We start from the raw sequence: 21,897 nt of genomic DNA on the forward strand, positions 1-21,897 counted from the left end.
TTCTTTGCATTCCTCAAGCAGTAGCTCGCAGTAAGAGAGAGGACTGGGACATAGTACAGGACAAAAGCCCCCCAGGACCATTTTGGGGGTCGGTTTTTCAACCTTCAAAGATTCTGTCCCTTTTTAAGGATAAATAATATATGTTGTATATCAAAGCCACACTTTAACAGACTATATTATTTACCGTTAAGGGAGGGACAGAATTACCAGCTAGGCAAGACAGTGAAATTTAGTGTTGAGGAACTACATTCAACGATTGTAGTAATCCCAACTCAGTACACAATCAATCATCCAAGTCTTTTTGACTATCTAGACATATTAAGTCAGATTTTATTTATTGAGCATTCATTATATAACAGAGTTATTATACTGTAGGGGGTGGTAGAAAGTTGAATAAACAAATAAATGATTACACATCTATTATTATTTCAAACTTGGTGCTGGGGCAGTTTTACATACTATGTTATTCAATTCCTACAAAAAAGCTACGAATTTTTTTGTTTTTGTAGATGAGGAAACATTCAGAAATACACAACACACAGTAAATCGGTATTCAAATTTGGGTTTTCTGATTCTAAACCTAGTGCTTCTATAAGAAGAAAGTTTCTAACTTTAACGAATATACTATCTGGTTTAAGAATCAGACTTGTACACAGAGTATAAGATCAGGCAAAATAATATATATAATCATAGGAAAAGTACTTTAAAAATCTGTATATCAGCACTTAGCTGTACTAATATTCAAGTTCCAGCATTGCGTTAAAAGCTATCCAAATAAGTAGAATCTGGAAGGAAGTGACAGAAGTAATAAACTTTCTCCCCCCCCCAAAAAAAAGATTCAAAAAATCAGTGATTCTTTGAATGTACCTTCAGTCTCTGGGTTCAGCAATGAAATCCTGCATTTTAAAGGACTTTGGGAGTTAGGATAAGTTATTCTAAAATGGATGTTTATTGCTTTGGATTTTTCAATTGCTAATAATTCTTACTGGCAATCCACCAGAGTACATTGGCCTTTTCCCTTGTTTTTGTAAATCAGGGAGGCTTTATTCAGTAAATAAAGGTTAGACAGAAGGGTCGGAGGCAAACAATCTTGATGTTTATTAGTTGACTAGGGAAGAGTCAAAAAGTAAGGGTCTATCAAGGAAATAGACCCAAAGGAGTAAAAAAATCACAAGCTTTGGCCCCTTTTCAAGAATAAACTATCTGCAACACACTGCACAACCAATGTATTGTGATACTATAGTTGAAAACTGTTGTTTTAACGCAAGACAACTGTCGACACAAGCCTGTGAAATGAAAGCTAAACTGGTTTTCAGGACAGTAGTTAAAGAATAACTCAACAAATGAGTTTTTACCCTCCCTAAATTTAGTGTATTCCCATAGAATGTCTCTCATTAAGACTTTAGGTCATTGCATCTTAGACACTGTAAAGCAATCACATCATTTATGTGCTATTGTCCCTACACAAGCTATACCAAATTATTACCACACATTACTGTTATTGTACAACAAATGAACTCAGGGCTCTTGTAATCCTGAAATTATGCAAGTGTAGTTCCAGGAGGTAGTGTGGCACAAAGGTATCGTATAAAGTGGAATTTTAGTTGTAGTACCACAGTATCCTAGGGGGTTGTGATCAGTTAAGAAGTGTGTTGCAGGCAATTTGTTACTAAATCAGTTAATTAAAAAAAAAAAAAAAAACACTTCCCTGAAAAATAAATCAGAGCATATCCACAATTTAGAGTTCCCATATGCTTTAGAATAAAAAATTAAGGGGCCAGTCAACCAGCAACCAACATGTTATCTCTAACCATTTTGTCATGTAGGGGCACAGAAAAACAAAGTTCAATTGCTTGAGTAGCACATTATGGGCATTGTTATGTGTTTATATTGGCAATCCAGCAGAAGTGATACAAATTTCAAAATAATGATGAAGAAATATGACCCTATAGTTAAGCAAAGGAAACGGCAATATGTGCTTCCCTCTTCTAATAGCTCAGTACATTCACAAATACGTGTGGTTTCTTAACTTAAAGTCCTCCTTTCTCCCTCTTTTTTAATTGCCTGGGTCAGGGAAAATTTCAGTTGCTATCATTAGCATCATATTACTCTGGTTCCAATGAAATACTGAGTGAGGTTGAGTCAGGATTACTATGTTGGGTGTTTAGTGTTAGGATACTATAAATCAGAGCTTGGCAAACCATGTTTGGGCTGAATCCAACCTGCTGCTGCTTGTTTATGTACAACCTTGCAAGCTAAGGGTGGCTTCTTTTTTCTTTTGAAGCTTGCCCACAGCTGAGGGGATGGTTTTTACCTCTTAAATGGTTGTAAAGAAAATCAAAAGGACAATGATATTTTGTAATACATGAAAATTATATGATATTCACATGTCATTATCCATAAATAAAATTTGATTGGAACACAGTCTCATTCAGGACCATCTATGGCTGCTTTTGGGTTACAACAGCAGGGTTGAGTGGTGGCAACTCTCACTGTATGGCTTGTAAAGCCTAAAATATTTAGGCTCTGGCCCTTTAGAGAAAATGTGTGTTCCCTTAGGGTGGGAAGTGAGACGGTTATTCATCCTCTCCTGCTTCCTTACAATAGCTCCTTCCTCACTCCCAATGGTGTAAAGTGTAGAAAAGTGTAAATCATTTGTATAATTTTATGGGGTACAAGTGCAATTTTGTTACAACCAAAGATTGCACAGTGGTGAAATCAGAGCATTATTAATCCTAATCATGTACATTGTACCCATTAAATAATTTCTCATCATTCACCTACTTCCCACCCCCTCACCTTTCTAAACCTCCAGTGTCTGTCATTCTACTCTCTACGCCTATTTGTGCACATTATTTAGCTCCCACTTATAAGTGAGAACATGCCATATTTGTCTTTCTGGAAACAGTTTTAAAAGTATAAACTTTCTATGCAAATATAAATATTTATCTTAATTAGTCCTCTTTTCATCATCCCAGCTGAACCTACTTCAAAGTCAGCAGTGATTGCAAAAGAATTGGAGAACATTTGATGCCTTCCCTGCAGCATGAGCTTAGGAGTTGTGTGCTCAGGACTTCATTACCTCAGGTGGTCCGAGTGCAGATGACTGATGTAAATGAGGTCTGCCTGGCACAGCCTCTCCAGCCAATCAGATGGAGGCTCATGGAGCAACCACCATCCTCGGGCAAAAGCAGGACCGATTAACCAAGGGTCAAACACCATTCTCTTGTCTCCTAACTTGAGGTCCATGCAGGCGTGAGTGAGGTATGTTATCTGTTAAAAGAGAGTGAGATTCCTATTATTGAATTGTTCATTACTGGTCAGCAACAATGAACGGAAATGTTTGGTTTGGGTGGCTGACAAAGTACACAGGTTGGAGTACTTTGCTCCCAAGCATGATCAGGCAAAATCTCGGACTCAAATACAATCCAACAAGAGCCTTTCACAGAACACAGTTCCCAGCACAGGTCATGACTTTATTCAAATATAAATTCTCATGGTTAGTTTTAGATGACAAACCAATTGGTTTACCTAGTTTTAGTTTATTTAAATTAGTTCCTAAACAGTTATTTACGGTCCACACTGAAGAACATATTTTGTGACCAGTCCTTTAAAGCAAACTTTACAAGGAAAGGCAGTTAGAGATGTTATCACAAACATTTGGGGATTTAAATGCCAGAGTGGCTGTGAATAGCAATATGAATGGATGATTCTCGTGAGTTTGGTGGGTTGGCATAGCCATGCAGACTCAACTGACAACTGGCTAAACAGGCTTGTAAGACTTTCTCTTCTAAATTACCTGTTAAATAATTACTCGTGGATGCCAGGGCCTCTAAGAATGGATACAAAGAATGACTTAGAGACTGGCACCATGGGGATTCCAAATCCGTTCCTCATTCTCTTGCCACAGCTTGGCACCTCTAGAGAAAAGGAATGTATTCAGAAGCAGAGATAAGATAGCAGGAACGTCATGTGAAAAGCCAACAAAGTGGGTGAGGAAAGGTCAAGGCACAGATTAGTTTTTATTATGTCTATTCCAGGCAGGTTCTCATTTGTTTCCTTAAAGTACCTGCCCAAATAATACACAATCTTTCTAAATACACAGAAAAATTAACTTTTGATTGTGTACCTCTCCCAAACTATTGAAGTGTTTCCTCTGAAGGAAATTCTCTTATGAAGCTGGAAAATACAACTACCCATTCTATCCAGTAGTGATCTGGCATCAAGGGTAATCTCAAATAGTTTTGCATGAGTCTCCTTAGGGATTTTCCCAAAGTTTTGTGTTGTTTTTTTCCTTGTAATCCCTGCCAGGTTCTGGGGGTTCCTTAAAGAATTTGTTTGATTGACTTTTTATCATATGTCATAAATACCCACCTCAAAGAGTATTCAAGGTAATATAGGATGTTTACAGATATAGATGTTAAATGGACATCTTAGTTACATTTTTGTGTTTAATAATATTATCCTTTTAATATTTCCTTACCTGGACTTCTCCAAAATCCAACTCTTCAGGAGATCTGGGCTCTGAGTCCCAAGGGTTAGGAGGATTCAGTTCTAAAAGTAAAAGTCCGTTGTTTTCATCCATTTCAACAACTAGAATCAAATGGGAACAAATCTGGATTAATGACAAAAATGGCTTTTTAAAAGCATCACTGAAATAGAAATGCATGGTTTTCCAAAAATCAAAGGAAAATCAAAACAAAGGGTGTTCAGCACCCTTTGTTGATGGAACAAAATCAAACAAAGACCACTCCCTTAGATGAAACAATATCTGCAGAGACTACAACTTAAGATGAACACCAATTCATTTCTTTATTCATGTTGAGCTTACAGAATTTATGAAGTCTCAGTCATGTCAGGGATACACACATACAAATAAGACTTCTTTACAACGAAATGAATGATTGATAGAGATGACTTCGAGGTGCTATAGGAATGCACAGGGAGGGGCATCTGATCTGCAAAAATGACACACATTCAGTATAAACCATATTCTGAATTTTGATCTTTTCTGGGCTGGTGACACACAGTAAGATGCTGGGCAGCGGCAGCAGGTGCAACTCTCAGTCAGCCATGTGCAATCACAAGGCTAAACACCAGATACTCTACAGTGGTCCATGTTGCCAGGTGATTGTGCCCAACTCCAGGCTAATGTACATGTTCTGAGCCTGCATACGGTAGGTTAGCCTAAGCTACGATGCTTGGTAGGCTAGGTGTATTAACTACATTTTGACTTACACTACTTTCAACCTATGATGAGTTATGTAAGTTGAGGAGTATTTGTATACAATTCTGTTAATTATACCTCAGTAAAGCTGAGGGAATAGAGAATAGCTGTCCTGAAGCCCCAAATTCAAAAAAGTGATTACCTCCAGGGCATGGGTGGGGGGATACATGATATAATCAAGGAAAGATATATATTGTGTTGTTAATGTTTTATGTTTAAACTGAGTGCTAGGTACATGGGTGTTCACTTAATTTTTAATACCTTTTTAACATTGCTTAAGAAATTTAATAAAAATATTTTTCTTAGTCATAACTATCAGCTTATTTAATGGTGAAACACAAATGACTTTCTTAATAAAATCAGGAATACATAAAGAATGCCATTATTATTGAACTATGTTCCTGAAATTGCGAGTGGTATAATAAAGGTACATATTATTATTTTGAGGTTATATGATTGCTGGAAATTAGTGTCATGAACTAGAAAAAATGCTGGTTTTGGGAACATCTGGATGGGAATCCTATTTCTGCTGCTTATTAGCAGTATCCTGAGCCTCAGTTTTCTGATCTATAAAATTATAGTACATACTTCATAGAGTTGTTGTGGAGATTAGATGAAATAATAGATCCTAAAGTGTCTAGCACCATGCTTGGAACAGAGCAGGCATTTAATAAACAATATTATTTTGGTAATTATTTTATACATAAAGGAATATATAGAATTTTAAAAGTTCATTGTAGGACAAACAAACCTATATACTAGCCAACTCATTAGAAAAATACAATTGTATTGTGGGAGACCCTCAGGAAACTCTTGCACTGATACCTGCCCCGTCTTCATAATTTTTCTTTTTCAAGAGATGCAGAAAAAAATAAGTCTGTAATTCTTTACTTGATCTTAGCCAGGAAGCAATTGTAACTCTTAATCATTGTTCTGAAGCAATTACCATAAAGGTCTCTCTATGCCCCTTGCACAAAGATAAATTGCATAGATGCAACAAAGAAGAATGTGACATCTGCCAACTATTATAAATAAATTCATGAGAATATAGTATTATTAATTTAACCTTACAAGCTGATAAACTCTAGATCATTTGGGTTATAATTTTATCCAGAAAAAACAAATGGTAGTCCCTACAATCTTTTTAAAGGAAGAATAATGAAGGAGAAATGGAACAAAAGCATACCATAAAACTATAATAATCAAATCACTGATTATTGACATTAGGTCAGCCACAAAGTGGATCCTAATTATGTTAACTGTTTATTCTAAAGAAGGTATCATAAATCTGTGGACCATCTAACATGGTGCTGTGGCAATTAGTTCTCTAAGCATTCTAGTTGGTTAAAGACACAAAGTGACCAAGTCATAAAAATGTATAAAATAGAATATTAAATATGAGAGGACTTTTACATTTAACAGCAACAGAAATAATTCCAATGGAAAATCTGAATAGATACAAATGTAAAATGAAGTTCTAACACCAAAAAAATTTGGCAAACACATTTTGCCAAACCATATTTAGTGAAATATTAGCATCATATTTGATAGAACAATGCAAGTAAAAACAATGAGATGCAATTTTTGCCTCAAATGAGAACAGTCTGAAAGACTAAGAATGTTCTGAGCTGGTAAGGTATGGGGAGAAAAGGCATGCTTATATACCAGTCAGTGGGAGCAAAAGTTTGTCAGTGCCAAAGAATGGATGTTAATGCAATACATATTAAAGAAGGAACATATGATGAACTCATTCATTCATTCATTCATTCATTCATTCATTTAGGACATTAAGTGGAAACGGTTGTGTTAGTCATAACTTCCAGTTCATGACATGTATTTGATCCATGCAAAGCTCTTCTCTTTTTAATATTATTTATTTATTCCCTTTATCTCTAGTTCCCATTCTCATTTTCCTCCCCTCCAAGGTACCATTCTGAATGTTCGTGCAAAATATGCATTATATTGTGTGTGTGTGCATTTTTAATTTATATAAATGGTATTAGGCCTCCAGTCTGTTTCCTACTCTTTTTCACTCAACACTATGATTTTGACACCCATGATGTTGCCATGTGTACATCTAGCCCACATCTAATTGCAGTTGAGTATTCCATGGTTCATGTCTACCACATTTTACAAATTCACTCTCCCAGAGGTAGACTCCTAGATTCTGCCACAACAGAATTTCTTTGAGGTATAAACAAGAGCAGGATTTATGGATGCTAGTATGTTCATAAACCTCATCAGGAGCCAGGCACAGTGGCACGTGCCTGTATTCCCAGCTTCTAGAGAGGCTGAGATGGGAGGATCACTTGAGCCCAGGAGTTCAAGTCCAACCTAGGCAACATAGCAAGTCTCTGGCCCTAAAAACAACAAAACAAAACAAAAAGAAACAAAAACAACAAACCAAAAACTCATTTGGCTAGTTACTGCCAGATTATGCTTCAGAATGCTGCAACAGCCACGCTCCCGTCACACGGATGAGGACTTCTACGTCACTGACAACGTTTGGCATCATCTTAGCTTCTAGTTTTTTTCCGCTCTAAATGATGTAAAGTGAAACCTGCTTGTTTCATTTGCAGTTTTCTGATTACTACTTAGTTTAGTAAGTATCTTCATATGTTTAATAGCCTTTGGGTTTATTCTGTAAAATTCTAGTTCATACTCTTTCTTCCCTTTTTATTTGAATTGTCTGTCTTGTCAATCTGCATTATTTCCTACTCTATGCTTGATATTAATCCCTTGTTGATTATAAACATTGCAAAAAACTCTCAAACTGTCATTATGTCTTTTAATTTTGTCCATGGTGTCCTTCATTAAGCAGAAATATTGTGTTAATACAATCATATTCATCCATATTTGACATTTTTGTTTGCCCTATGAGCTGTACTTTTGAAGTCTTATCTGAAGAGTGAAGAAGTACCACACTATCTCTAGATTGCAAAAATATACTCCTGTATTTCTTCTATTACTTTCACATTGAGGTTATTGGGCCAAGTGAAGCCCGCCTTTAGGCTGAAGTATACAAAGTGTTATTGGTGAATGCTTTAATTGCCATACCCTTTTACCAGTAATTCAACTACTGTATGAAACAACTCCAAATACAGAGAAGCTCTTAAACACAAAAATACCAGTTTTAAGTAAAACTATGAAGATCTTAAATTCTAACAGAAAAATGGCTAAATATATTAGTTAATATTTAATGTGAACATAAAATTATATGTGTATAGAATCTGACCTTATGTCTAATATCATACTGACAAGATGCAAAAATGGTTTACATTAAAGAACTGTGAAAAATTAAGACTAACAAGAAGACTAGAGAATGGAACAGCTAGATGGAAGATTAACAGGGAATAGAAGACTTCAACACCATAAACTGACTGTACCTAATGGACATACACAGAACACTTCACCTTGGGCCATAAAACAAGTTTCAATAAATTAAAAGGATCAAAATTAAATAAAATATCTTCTCTGAACACATTGAAATGAAATTACATATTAATAAGAGAAGAAAGTTGCAAAATTCACAAATATGTGTAAATCAAACAACACACTTCTAAATAACAAATTGGTTAAGAAATAAAAAGAAATTAGAGAACATTTTGAAACAAATGAAAAATAAACACAATATGCCAAAACTTATGTAATACAGCTAAAACAGTGTATGCATAAAATTTATACCTGTGCACACCTATTTTAAAAAAGAAGAAATATCACAAAAACCCCAATATTCCACCTTAACTAGAAAAATAATAGCAAACTCAAAGTAAACAAAAGGAAATAAAAATTAGACTAGAAATGAAATCAAAAATAGAAAAATGAGAGAAAAATCAAGAAAGACAAAAGTTAGTTTTTCAAAAATATCAACACATTGACAAATCTTTAGCTAGACTGACCAAGAAAAAAGAGATTACTAAATTATCAAAATTAAGAATGAAAGAGTAGACATTACTACTGATGTTACAGAAATTAAAAGGTTTATAAGATAATACTATCAACAATTGTACTCCAATAAATTAGATAACCTAGATAAGAAAATTCCTATGAAGATACAAATTAACAAAAATGACCTGAGAAGAAATAGAAAAATCTCAGCAGACCTATAATAAGTAAAGAGATTAAACTAGTAATCAAAAAGCTTCCCACAAAGATAACTCTAGGCCCAGATGGTTTCACTAGTGAATTTGACCAAAGGTTTAAAGTAGGATTAGCACTAGTCCTTCACAAATTCTTTCAATAAACAGAAGCATATCGGCCCTTTGCCAACTCATTTTATATGGTCAATATTACCCTGATATCAAAATTAAAGACATCACAAGAAAACAAAACTACAGACTAATATTCCTTATCAATATAGATGTACAATATCTTAATAAAATATCAGCAACTATAATTTAATGACATTAATAAAAAGGGCTATATACCATGACCAAGTGGAATTTATGCTACACTGCTGCAATATTTGAAAGATGCAAGGCTGATTCAACATTTGAAAATCATTCAATGTAACACACTGCATTAACAGAACAAAGAGGGAAACCACATGATCATCTCAGTTAACACAGAAAGGGCATCACCAAAAATCCAACATCTGTTATCATAAAACACACTCAGAAAACTAAGAATAGGCTGGGCATAGTGGCTCATGCCTGTAATCCCAGCACTTTGGGAGGCCAAGGTGGGTGGATCACTTGAGGTCAGGAGTTTGAAACCAGCCTGGCCAACATGGTGAAAACCCGTCTCTACTAAAAATACAAATATTAGCTGGGTGTGGTGGCACATGCCTGTAATCCCAGCTACTTCAGAGGCTGAGGCAGAAGAATCTCTTGAACCTGGGAGGCGGAGGTTGCAGTGAGCCCATATTGCGCCACTGCACTCCTGCCTGGGCAACAGGGCCAGACTCTGTCTCAAAAAAATAAAAAATAAAAAAAATAAAAAGGCATCTAAGAAAATCTGACAGCTGTTTTCCCACTAAGAGTGGGAACCAGACAAGCAGTTTCTTTGGCTAAAACCTCCATTTCTACCTAGAGGTTTTAGCCAAGGCAACTGAACAGGAAATGACATAAAAGGCATCCAGTCTGTAAAGGAAAAAGTAAAACTGTCTCTATTCATAGACGACACGATCTTGTATATAGGACATCCTAAGGTATCTACAAATGAAACTATTAAAGCCTTCAACGGATACAAGGTATTTTGAAAATCAGTGATATTCTGTATGCTAGCCATTAATTTTTAAATAAAATTTATGAAAAATTCCATTTATAATAGCATCAAAAAGAATAAAATACTTAGGAATAAATTTAATCAAAGTAGTATAAAACTTATACTCTGAGAAATACAAAATATGGTTGAAAGAAATTAAAGAAGACTTAATTAATAGACATTCCATGTTCACAGATCAAGACTGAGTATTGATAAGATGGTAATACTCCCTAAATTAATCCACAAATTCAACACAATTTTAATCACAATTCTAGCTGCTTTTCACCCCCATCCCTCACCCGCCAGGAATTGACAAGCTGACCCTAAAGAGTCAAGACAAGATGGCCTAGAATAACTAAGCAATCTTTAAAAAGAAAACAAAATTGGAGGACTCACAATTCCCAATTTGAAAAACTTACTTCAAAGCTAAAGTAATCAAAACAGTGTGGAACTGGCAGAAGGACAGACATATAAATCAATGGAATAGAGTCCAAAAATAAACCTTTATATTTATGATCAATTGATTTTTCAACAAAGATGCCAAAACAATTCAATGGGGGAAAGAATAGTCTGTCAGAAAACGGTACTGCAATTGATCCACATGCAAAAGAAATGAATTTGGGCCCCTACATCACACAATGTACAAACATTAACACAAAATGGATCAAAGACCTAAATATTAGAGCTAGAACTATAAAACTCTTAAAACAATAGGAATAAATTTTCATGATCTTGGATTAGGCAATTTAAATAATATTTATTAGACTGGCCATGTGTGGTAGCTCACATTTATAATCCCAGAATTTTAGAAGGCTGAGGTGGGGAGATCTCTTGAGCCCAGGAGTTTGAGACCAGCCTGGTCAACACAGTCTGACCCACTCTCTACAAACAAATACAAAAATTAGCCAGACATAGTGGTGTGTGCCTGTAGTCCCAGCTACTTGGGAGGCCAAGATGTGAAGATTGCTTGAACCCAGGAGGCAGAGGTTGGAGTGAGCCATAATCATGCCACTGCACTCCAACCTGGGTGACAGAGTGAGACTCTGTCTCAAAAAATGTATATATTTCTTAGACTCTCTCTTTCTTAGACTATTATCTATGTGTGTGTATGTTAGTCTAATAAATATATTAGAATAAAAGACTTACTCTAACCATATACTTTTTTAGACACCAGAAGCACATGATCCAAAGGGAAAAATAAATAAATTAGACATCATCAAAATTTAAAACTTTTGTTCTTCAAAAGATGTCAGCAAGAAAGATGGACAATAACAAGTCTTGGTGAGGATGAGGATAAGCAGGGTCATACATTGGTAATGAGAACATAAAATGATGCAGTGCTTTTGAAAACAGTTTTATAGTTCCTCAAAGTTAAACATAGAGTTACCATATAGCCCAGCAATTCCATTCCTAGGTTTATAACCAAGAGAACAAAAATCATATGCCTACATAAAAATTAGTAGATAAACAGTCATAGGAAAAGTATTCATCATAGCCAAAATGTTGTATATCCATACAAGGAAAGTTATTCAGCCATAAAAATGAAGTAAATGAAGTACTAATATATGCTACGACATGGATGAATCTTGAAAACAAGATGCTAAGTGAAAGAAGCCACACACAAAAGGTCACATATTGTATTATTCCAGTATATGAAATGTTCAGAATAGGAAAATCCATAGAGACAGAAAGAAGACTGGTGGTTACCAGGGGCTTGGAGAAAAGGGGAATGAGGACTGACAATCATTACAGGGTTTTTTTTGGAGTGGCGGAAAATGTTTCAGAATGAGATAGTGGTGGTGGTTGCACAACATGTGAATATTTTTAAAAAAGGATTAATGTGCTCAGTTTAAAAGGGTAAGTTTTGTGGTACATGGGTTATTTCTCATCAAGACGAAGGAGAGGAGAAAGAGAAAAGGAAGGAGGAGGGAGATGGGGAGAGGGAGGACAGCAACCACCAGAACAAAATATTCTAAAACATTTTAGGTGATGTAAGTGTAAATGAGATTCTTCCTTCTACTTTTCTGAATTCCAACTTTTTAATTGTTACCCTATAGTATTTTTTATAATAATAATAAAACCAGATGCTCAACGTTGATAACATGTCCCCAGGTGGATCAAGCCCTTATCTTTCTCAGAATGTGGTATGAAATCCCTACAGCGTTGGTAGCACTGGACTAAAAAGTGAGCTCTGTTAACAAATGTTCCCTTCGTGGCAGTGTCTTCACTCCAGCTAAGGCTAAAATTCCCGGAGTTTGTTATTTCCTGCCCTCCTACTGACCCTGCTGCCAGCTCTGGCTCCTGCCTTTTGCCTGCATGGTGGTTAACAGTAGCCTTAATCTAATTTTCCAATGCATCCCACTTCCTGCTGGGAGGGAAATCCCTCATCTCTGCTCCTGTGGTCCCAGGCTCAAGGATATATGCAGATTATTTAAGACACATGTATGCAAATAAATTATGTTCTGTGTACTATCTACCATGAATTTAACAGGCATTCAATTAATTTTTTTTTTTTTACAACAACCCGTTTTTTGTAAGATGGCTACTAAAAATTTTATTTCTATTTCACATTTGAAGAAATTAAAGCACAAAGGGGTTGACCAAATTGCCCATTGTCCCCAGACTGTGTATTGCAGCCTGAATCTGCACCCAGGCGAGAAGGCCGCATTGCCTTCACTCTTAACGCTTTGCTACACTGTCTCTGTAAAGGTCTTGATCAAAAGATTTAGAGATTTTCATAAAAGCCCCTAAAAGCAGTTGTAGATTACTTGGTTATATATTCATAAAATTGATAGTCTCTCGTCCTTTCACTTACACAGTGTTTATGTACAAACCCATGTTTATTATCAGTTTTATGTCAAATAAATTTAGCAGTATTTATACAGCACACATAACCACCTCCCAGTAATAAGGCAGCTGGCAGGCTTTCTGGGCTAAGTCAACAGATTCAGGGTGGAGTTCACTGGAGAAAATAGCTAGTGGTCCAGGTGTCCTATTTGAGACGTGGAGGGAGGGTGAATTTGTAGTCAAAACACTTAGCAACTCTCCCCAAAATAGCATTCTATTTCCTTGTAGTGAATGGCAAAGGACACATACCTCAATAAGTAACACCTCTGTTTGTAGGGGAACTGGGAGAAATGCTGGCAACACACTCTTGTTTAAAAAGGCATTTGGAGTTGGTCTCACAGAGACACATGGGTGAGAGTGGTCACACCTATATAGTATGCCCATAATAATTTGAGCCTAAAAAAATTTTTAAAGGTATTATATTCAAAGCCCACAGTCTGGAGGCATGGCCCAGGAAGCTTCCAGCTCAGCTCCCTTCACAGGTAATCGAAGACTGCCTTTATGTCACCCACATGTGCTTATGCATGTTTTTAAAAAAATAATTGAGTCATTCTATTTATAATGTTTCTAACATGCTTTTTTTGCTTTGTGTATCAAAAACAGGCTGGAGTGCAATGGTGTGATCTCAGCTTGCTGCAACCTCTGCGACTACTGGATTCAAGCGATTCTGTCTCAGCCTCCCAAGTAGCTGGGATTACAGATGCCCACCACCATGCTCAGCTACTTTTTGTACTTTTAGTAGAGACAGGGTTTCACCATGTTATCCAGCTGGTCTCACACTCCTGACCTCAGGTGATCCACCCACCTCGGTCTCCCAAAGTGTTGGGATTACAGGTGTGAGCCACCGTGCCTGGCCTCACCCAGTGCTTCTATTCCTCCTCTCCCCTCACTCCTTCATCCAAGGTTCCTGACCCTTCCAGACATGGAGCTGGAGGAAAAAGGAGAGTTTAAGAAAGAGAGCAAGGGTCCTTTGGTCACAGAGCAGCAGCACCATCTGGGCTTGGCTTTTGCTTAAGGCTGATTGTAAGGGACACCTCAGTGGGTTATTGTGAGAATCCACCCAATTGCTTGGAAACACCCACCTGAAGTTCTCTGCACCTGGGTATCTCTATGCTACCTAGTTACATACGCTTTCCTTAGCCCCAGCAAGGTAGCAATACATCCAACTGTTCTCTGCAGGCCTTTTGGACCTAGGATGACTCTAGGTTTATGCCCCTCCCAATCATGGCCCACATCACATCCATAGGAAACACTCATCTGTTCCAGCCCCACTGAATTCTGGGAGTGCCAGGGTGCCTAACACAACCTCTTCTCCTTCAGCTTGTCTGTCACAGCTACACGGCCAATCTTTCACCCTTGAGATTTCTCAGGGGAGAATCAGACATCAGTCCACTGTGTCCCTCAACCTTGGAGAACACATATCAGACTCTCTAGGTGGTCCAGTTAACGTCTGGCCTAAGGAGAGGGGCAGGCATCCCTCAGAAGTTGCCCCTGCAAGGGGCATGGACTCTCAGTACAGCTTTCCAAATAACTCTTCCTAAGAAGTTACATTTCAAACTCCTCCTCTATGCTTTAGTATTCCTTATAAGGGTGAGGGATTTAAGAATGATCTACTGGTTCTCAGCCTCTTATTTTGTAAATCCTTTCTCGGAACTTCATTTTGGAATAGGCATCTGTTGTTTTGCAACCCCAACTTCCATTTCACCATCCTGTTACAAGGTATTGCATATGTTGTATATTTAGCATTTTCCATTTTTACAAATAACCCAGTTTTCCCAGGCCTCACCAGATTGAGAATATAAAATAAAGTTGCAGTCTATCTTTATGCACAAATGATGATGGCAAGAGCCCCAACTGTTTTGCTGACTAGAAATTAGCACATTTTCAAGTGTCCCGAACGTATTTTGGGGACTTCCCCAAAAGTATGCTACACACATGCCCACAACCTCATCTGTAACTGCGTGGTGTCTGCTTTTCCCTCTTTTCCTACTCTGGCTTATAATCTTCCACATTGTCTGCCTAGAAGTTTGAGGAGTGTCAGATCATTGCTAGGTTCCAAGGCTAGGTGGAAGACATAGCCTCCTCTCCAATTGTGTGCCACATGTGGTCACCAGGACGTGAAATGGCTCTTCTTTGTCAGATAATAAGTTCTGGCCATCTCCTACTTCCCATGAATCCTCCAACTGTCTCCGGAAAATAGTGCCATTATTTTTCTGATTGCCACTTTCCTGGGCTTGGGCAGTCCGACCCGGTCTACAGGCCAGAACAATTCTCATTTTTAGCTCCCCACAAACCACAGACTCCACCACCCAATTTCCCTTCCTTTTTCTCCCTCATGCCCAGGTACAAAATAGAAACCTCTGTTTACATTAATGGATGGGAGGGAAAGAGAAGTTGAAGTCTCACTAGCAGCTTCTGGGTCAACACTTTGCTTCTTAGAGATATTCAATATTATCTTTCTTTTACTTTCTAAGTTCAAGAGCCATTCAAAAAAAAGCAAAGTGGAGGACAATGTATATAGTCTGCTACTAAGGAAGGGGATATTATAAATATGTACTAATTTATAAACACAAAAGATACCTCTAGAAGGACCCACAAGAAAATAATAATAATGGTAGTTGCTTCTAGAGTGGGAACTTGGTGACTAGGGATCAGAGGAGAGAAAATTTGGTTTTTACTCTATTTAATTTTGTACTTTTTGAAAATTTTACATGTGCATGTATACCCCAAAGAAATTAGCAGTTTGCAAATAGATAACTCATTTTAAGAAGAGAGAAGACAACGTTCAAGTTGAAGCCTGCAGTGGCAGACCATCCGTATCCATTTGCAAAGCAAAAATTAATCTTGTTTATGCCCCAAATGAAGAGGACTAACAACTAACAGCACAAACAATAGCCAACACCATAGGCATCTTAATTGGTTCAGTTTACACAATTCTGACTGAAAAATTAAAGTTGAGCAAACTTTGCACTTGATAGCTGCCAAAACCATCCAGATCAGCTGTAGACAAGAGCAGAGCTCTCAGTGAAAATTTGGGATCAAGTGGGATCAAGTGGGATCAAGATCCTGAAGCATTTCTTCAAAGCATTGTAACAGAAGGTTAAACATGGTTTTACCAGTATGATCCTGAAAACAAAGCACAGTCAAAGCAATGGCTACCAAGAGGTGGAAGTGGTCCAGTCACAGCAAAGCCAGACTGCTCAAGAGCAAAGGTCGTGGCAACAGTTTGTTGAGATGCTCAAGGCATTTTGTTTGTTGAATTTTTACAAGGACAAAGAGTGGTAACATCTACTTATTATGAGTGTTTTGAGAAAGTTAGCCAAAGGTTTAGCAGAAAATTGCCCAGGAAAGCTTCACCAGAATCACACCACACAAGTGTCTCTTGCTCATTTCTCTCATCAAACAAGGGCAATTTGGTGAGAGTTTCTGTGGGAAATCATTAGGCATCCACCTGGTTACGGTCCCAATTTGGCTGCTTCTGCCTTTTTTCTTTCCTAATCTTAAAAAAAAACAATCTTTAGGCTGGGTGCAGTGGTTCATGACTGTAATCCCAGTACTTCGGGAGGCTAAGGCAGGTGGGTCACCTGAGGTCAGGAGTTCGAGACCAGCCTGGCCAACATGGTGAAACCCTGTCTGTACTAAAAATACAAAGCTGGGCATGGTGGTGGGCACCTGTAATCCCAGCTACTTGGGAGGCTAAGGCAGGAGACTTGCTTGAACCTAGCAGGTGGAGGTTGCAGTGAGCCAAGATCACACCATGGCACTGCAGCCTGGGTGACAAGAGCAAGACTCTGTCTAAAAAAAAAAAAAAAAACTTTAAAGGGCACCCATTTTTCTTTGGTTAATAGTTTTAAAAAGACTGCATTTACATGGTTAAATTCCCAGGACTCTCAGAGTTCTTTAGGGACAGACAAAATGGCTGATATTATCGCTTACAAATGCATCTTGGCCTTGATGGAGCCTATGTTGAGAAATACAGCTTATATTTTTTATCTCTTAATTCCATTTTCCACAAAATTTTTTAAGTCTCCTTGTACTTAAGAGATCTAACAGTTTAAAATCAGAATGTATCCTAAGCTTCAAGATTAGAACTAAGTTGACAAGAACCACAATAACAATAATAGCAGAATACATTTATTGATATTGATGGTATTTACCCAGCTCATCTTGACAGAAGCTTTCTGGAGGGTTGATATACTTCATGGTGCTCACATCTAATTTCCAGTTATGCTTTGTGCATCTAACAGACCTGGGTGAAAAATTGTACTTAAGTTTATGAAATGGTAAAAATAAAAATCTTGATTAGGCTTAAATGTATTCTTTCATAATGATCATAATGATATTAAATTATAATGGAATTAGTTGAACACAAAATACATAAAGCAAAAACTATCAATAGCTAATACTTATTCAAAAAAAAGACTAATCATCAATAGGTAATTTTATAAATAAAATAAATTAAACTCCATATCACAAAATGACACATTTTAGAGAACAGAGACAACAGAATAAACAAGTCTTCAGAAACACCTCTTTTATAAGCCAAGCTGGATAAGATCCAACTGGGGCCAATACAAGGAAAAACTGTAGTAGTAAATATATATCTATAATTTATATCACTCTAAAATCCTTGACCCCTAGAATAGTCAACCAAAGGTTACATATTTCAAAGAGAAAAGATCTTATAGTTGAAGATTTTAGAGCATATATGTGAGATAAAATATAAAATGCTCAGTTAAATATGGATTTCAGATAATGAATACTTTTTAAATATGCTTTCTATAATATTTAAGACATATTTATTCTGAAAATTTGTTGATAAATCTGTAATTTAAATTTAACCAAGGGTCTTATATTTTTATTTAACACTAGCAACCCTGTTTTAGCATGAGAACCAGATTGTAACCAAACAGGTTGCTCAGTATCTTTTCCCCATCTTACCACAACTTTGAGGGGGGCAGAGTGGCTAGAGGTGTGATATAAATAGTTCAGTTTTTTCTATTTTGGTGGTGTTTCTTTCTGGTGATGTTTTGTTGGTTTTAAGACTTAAAGAATTTTTTAAAATAAAGAAATCTGTCTCAAACCTGAAACACTAAATTTTTTTAAAACGAAAAACATCTACTTTAACGTAAATGAACATGCTGACATTTCTGAATTTCATTATATCCAGAATTATCTCATGTTCTCCAAGTTATGACGCAAAAAGCATTATTCAATGCTTCAGTTTATGAAGGATTATTTTATGACTCCTTTCTCATTGATGAGTAGCCAACAACCTTTCAATTAATTCTGATGGAACATTCCAACTGTAGCTATTCAGCATGCCAGGCCATGAAAGGGAAAACTGGCAGAACCATGTGCTCACAGGTGATAGGGAGACAACAGCTTTCCAATTAGAAGAGGTTGTGAAAAACTGATAGGCTTTAAAAATGAGAATCATGGCTTATAAAATTTGATGATCTTGGTTGTGTTGAGAAGAAAAATGGCTGAATAACGATGGGTAGAACAGAACCGGTAGGTCTCTGTTCTTGGCTGGAACCTAGAAGCTAGAAAAGACGGTTTCTTCAGATAAATAGCTACAAAGAGAATCCAACTATAATTTACCGAACTCAGAGAAGTGAATGGGAGAATACAGAGCGTAAGTTACCATAGAAATGCAGTTTCAACATACAAATGCTTGGTGAGCTGCATCTGGGAATAAAGCTGGCAGAACCTGCTTCCTCATGGTCAGGAGAGCTAAGAGGGGAGGACTAATGTGTCAACAGAATAGGTCAATCACCCGCAAGGCTTTGAATGAAGAAGAGAAAGGCTAGCCTGTGGCAAAGCAATCACTATACTTAGATGAGCATATAAGATACAAAAACAATCTGAGTTCCTGTAAATAAGTCCCTCTATATAAGCTACACAAGAAGTTCACTGCAGAGAAATAAAATAGTAACTGTAATTCACTTTTTTGGGGTGCTCGCCATATACCACCATATGGCAATTCTTTTAAGTGTTTTTTATGTGTTTGACATCACTTAATCCTCTCAGCAACCTGACAGACCAGGTAATATTTTCATCTTCATGTTAGAAATGAGAAGACCGAGGTACAGAAAGGCTAAGAAACCTGTCCAGGGTTATGACATAGCTAGTAAGTGCTGGATTCAGGCTTCTAAACCAGGTAGTCTATGAGGAGAGATGATGCTCTTAATGAGTAAACTTTAAGGACTCCTTAAATGGCTAGCTAAGTGGCACTCTGCGAAATGGTCCACTAAGTTAAAAAACGAGGAGAGGAAACCCAGAGTCTCAAAGCTGCAATCGTTGGAAGAGAAAACCCCAGCACCTTGAAGTGCTGACAGAAGTTTACCAGTGACAGAACTATGCCTGAGGCTTCACTGACTTGAATCCACCCAGAAGATGGAAGAACATCAAAATGGGCATCATTTACCTAGATCACTTTTAATCATTTACCTAGATCACTTGTAGAAACTGCGATTGTCATTGTTTGAAGTTATGGAACTGCCATTGCAAAATTACAACTGAAACAGTGAAAAAGATTTGACCTAACTGACTCCATCCTGCTCTTGCTTCTAACCTCCAAGCTGTTCTTGTTCATTCTTGGTTGTAGGTAGGTAAAACTAATTTTGGGAGGAACTTAGTTCAGGGAATTACCTAGAGGTTCTCCTAGAGCACAGTTGCCAGCTAAAAAGGTGTCCCATTAACTACTTTGGATGTATTTATACTAAAAATACATTAGTTTTTAAAACCTGAAATGCACATTTAACTGGGCATCCTGTATTTTTATTGGTCAAGCTGGCAGCCCTATCTGAGGAGCCAAGCAAGCTACAGGTGCAACACTGTTATGAAAGGAAAATATCTTGGGCCCCCAAATCACTAAGCTGAAAGGAAAAGTCAAGCTGGGAACTGCTTAGGGTAAACCTGCCTCCCATTCTATTCAAAACCACCCCTCTGCTCACTGAGATAAATGCATATCTGATTGCCTCCCTTGAAAAGGCTAATTAGAAACTCCAAAGAATGCAACCATTTATCTCTTATCTACTTATGACCTGGAAACCCCCTCCCTGCTTCAAGTTGTCCAGCCTTTCCAAACCGAACCAATGTTTATCTTACATATGTTAATTGACGTCTCACGTCTCCCTAAGATGTATAAAACCAAACTGTGCTCTGACCACCTTGGGTATATGTCATCAGGGCCTCCTGAGGTTGTGTCATGGCCAAATGTCCTCAACCTTGGCAAAATAAACTTTCTAAATTAACTGAGACCTGTCTCAGATTTTCAGCATTCACATTTTGGCAACCATGAAGGGATTCTGAGTGGAATGCCCCTGACCTTTGACAAATCTCCTATCAGTGCTTGGTACCAGCATGAGCTGACTTTATGGCTCAAACCAATAGGACAATTTGCTGAGGCCTGAGAGCACCCCTCCAGAGAATCCCTAATCTCCCCAAATGTGGTAGAGATCTAAAGTTTATTTTGCTGTTAAAAAAAAAAAAAAAAAAAAAAGCAAGTAAAACTCCAGAAAAATTATACTTGCTTCCAAAAAGGAAGGCAAGATTTACTGTTTCCATGACTATGAAAGACAGGTAACTCCTTTATGGAGTTTGAGATCACTTCCAACAGGAAAGATGAGTTTTTTTTCCTGCTTCTAGGATGGTAGAGAGCAGTCTACAGCCTGAGACCCATCCCTAGGTAAGTAACTGAATTGGGGTTTGTCTTGGCTAAAGTTAAGATTAACAACCAGCTGGTCTTAATTTCTCCTTACTATTAGAGTGCTCAGTAATGATATAAGTTGTGTGATTGTTTTGCTTAACTGTTTTTGTTGTTGTTGCTGTTCGTTCCTGTTTTCATTGTTGTTTCGGACTTTTTCCCATTGGGTTTGATCAACTCTATCTGACTTGATCAAATCCAAAGGAAATTCTAAATTTTGGGGAACAAGGCCTCTGAAGTGGCTAAATTCTCACACACACACACACACACACACACACGCACATGTGGTATGGGGTGGAGGAAAAAAAAAAGAGGAAAAATTTTTGATTCTGACTAAGGGGCTTTATTTACATAACAAGGCCACCTTTCTGTTAGCCGGGCCAAACTGAAAGAGCAATGGCTGTACTTCTGAAATAGCAGCAATTTGTCCTAGCTGAAATATGGTAATGAGATTTTAAAAGTTTCTTTTAAAGGAGTTCAATGGTTAAAAATCAGCTTAATTAAAACCTAACATCCAAGGTGTATGTGTGTGTGTGCACACATATAAGTGTGTTTGTATTTAAAAGGCCTTCATATTTTTGTTTTTCTCCTGGGACCTTTTTTTTTTTTTTGAGCCAACGTTCAAAAGTTTTTTTTATTCTCAGTTGACAGAATTCTGTTTTTTTCACTTATTTCTACTATCTCTCCTTTCTCTTGCACCCTCTGCTGCATGGAGGACCTAAAATAGTTTATAATACCCTGGGGTTCCTTAAAGAAAATGGAGAAGGCACTGGACTCCCTTTCCAGGGAAAACAAGTTTTTTCAAGAATGTAAGCAGACAAGTTTGTCTCAGTTCTTGAACAGCTTACTTTTATATTGTGTTACTTTTTTTTTTTTTTTGACTAAAATAGTTATTGCAACAGAGGTT

The 21,897-nt window shown here is 37.1% G+C and overlaps 1 protein-coding gene across 8 annotated transcripts in view; it reads right to left on the bottom strand.

Moving 5' to 3' along the window:
- LOC126952976 (cytidine monophosphate-N-acetylneuraminic acid hydroxylase) overlaps positions 1-21,897 on the bottom strand; it is a 352,378-nt gene that overhangs the window by 30,014 nt on the left and 300,467 nt on the right. For all 8 annotated transcript variants that reach the window (XM_050788206.1, XM_050788209.1, XM_050788207.1 and 5 more), the window contains 3 exons: positions 17,437-17,528; positions 4,484-4,593; positions 3,083-3,273 (listed from right to left, as the gene is read on the bottom strand). In XM_050788206.1, coding sequence (XP_050644163.1) covers positions 3,083-3,273; positions 4,484-4,593; positions 17,437-17,528 — 393 coding nt within the window. The remainder of the gene's footprint in view (positions 1-3,082; positions 3,274-4,483; positions 4,594-17,436; positions 17,529-21,897) is intronic.

This window comes from Macaca thibetana, chromosome 4 (assembly GCF_024542745.1).
Source record: "Macaca thibetana thibetana isolate TM-01 chromosome 4, ASM2454274v1, whole genome shotgun sequence".
In the NCBI taxonomy this organism is placed as follows: Eukaryota; Metazoa; Chordata; class Mammalia; order Primates; family Cercopithecidae; genus Macaca; species Macaca thibetana.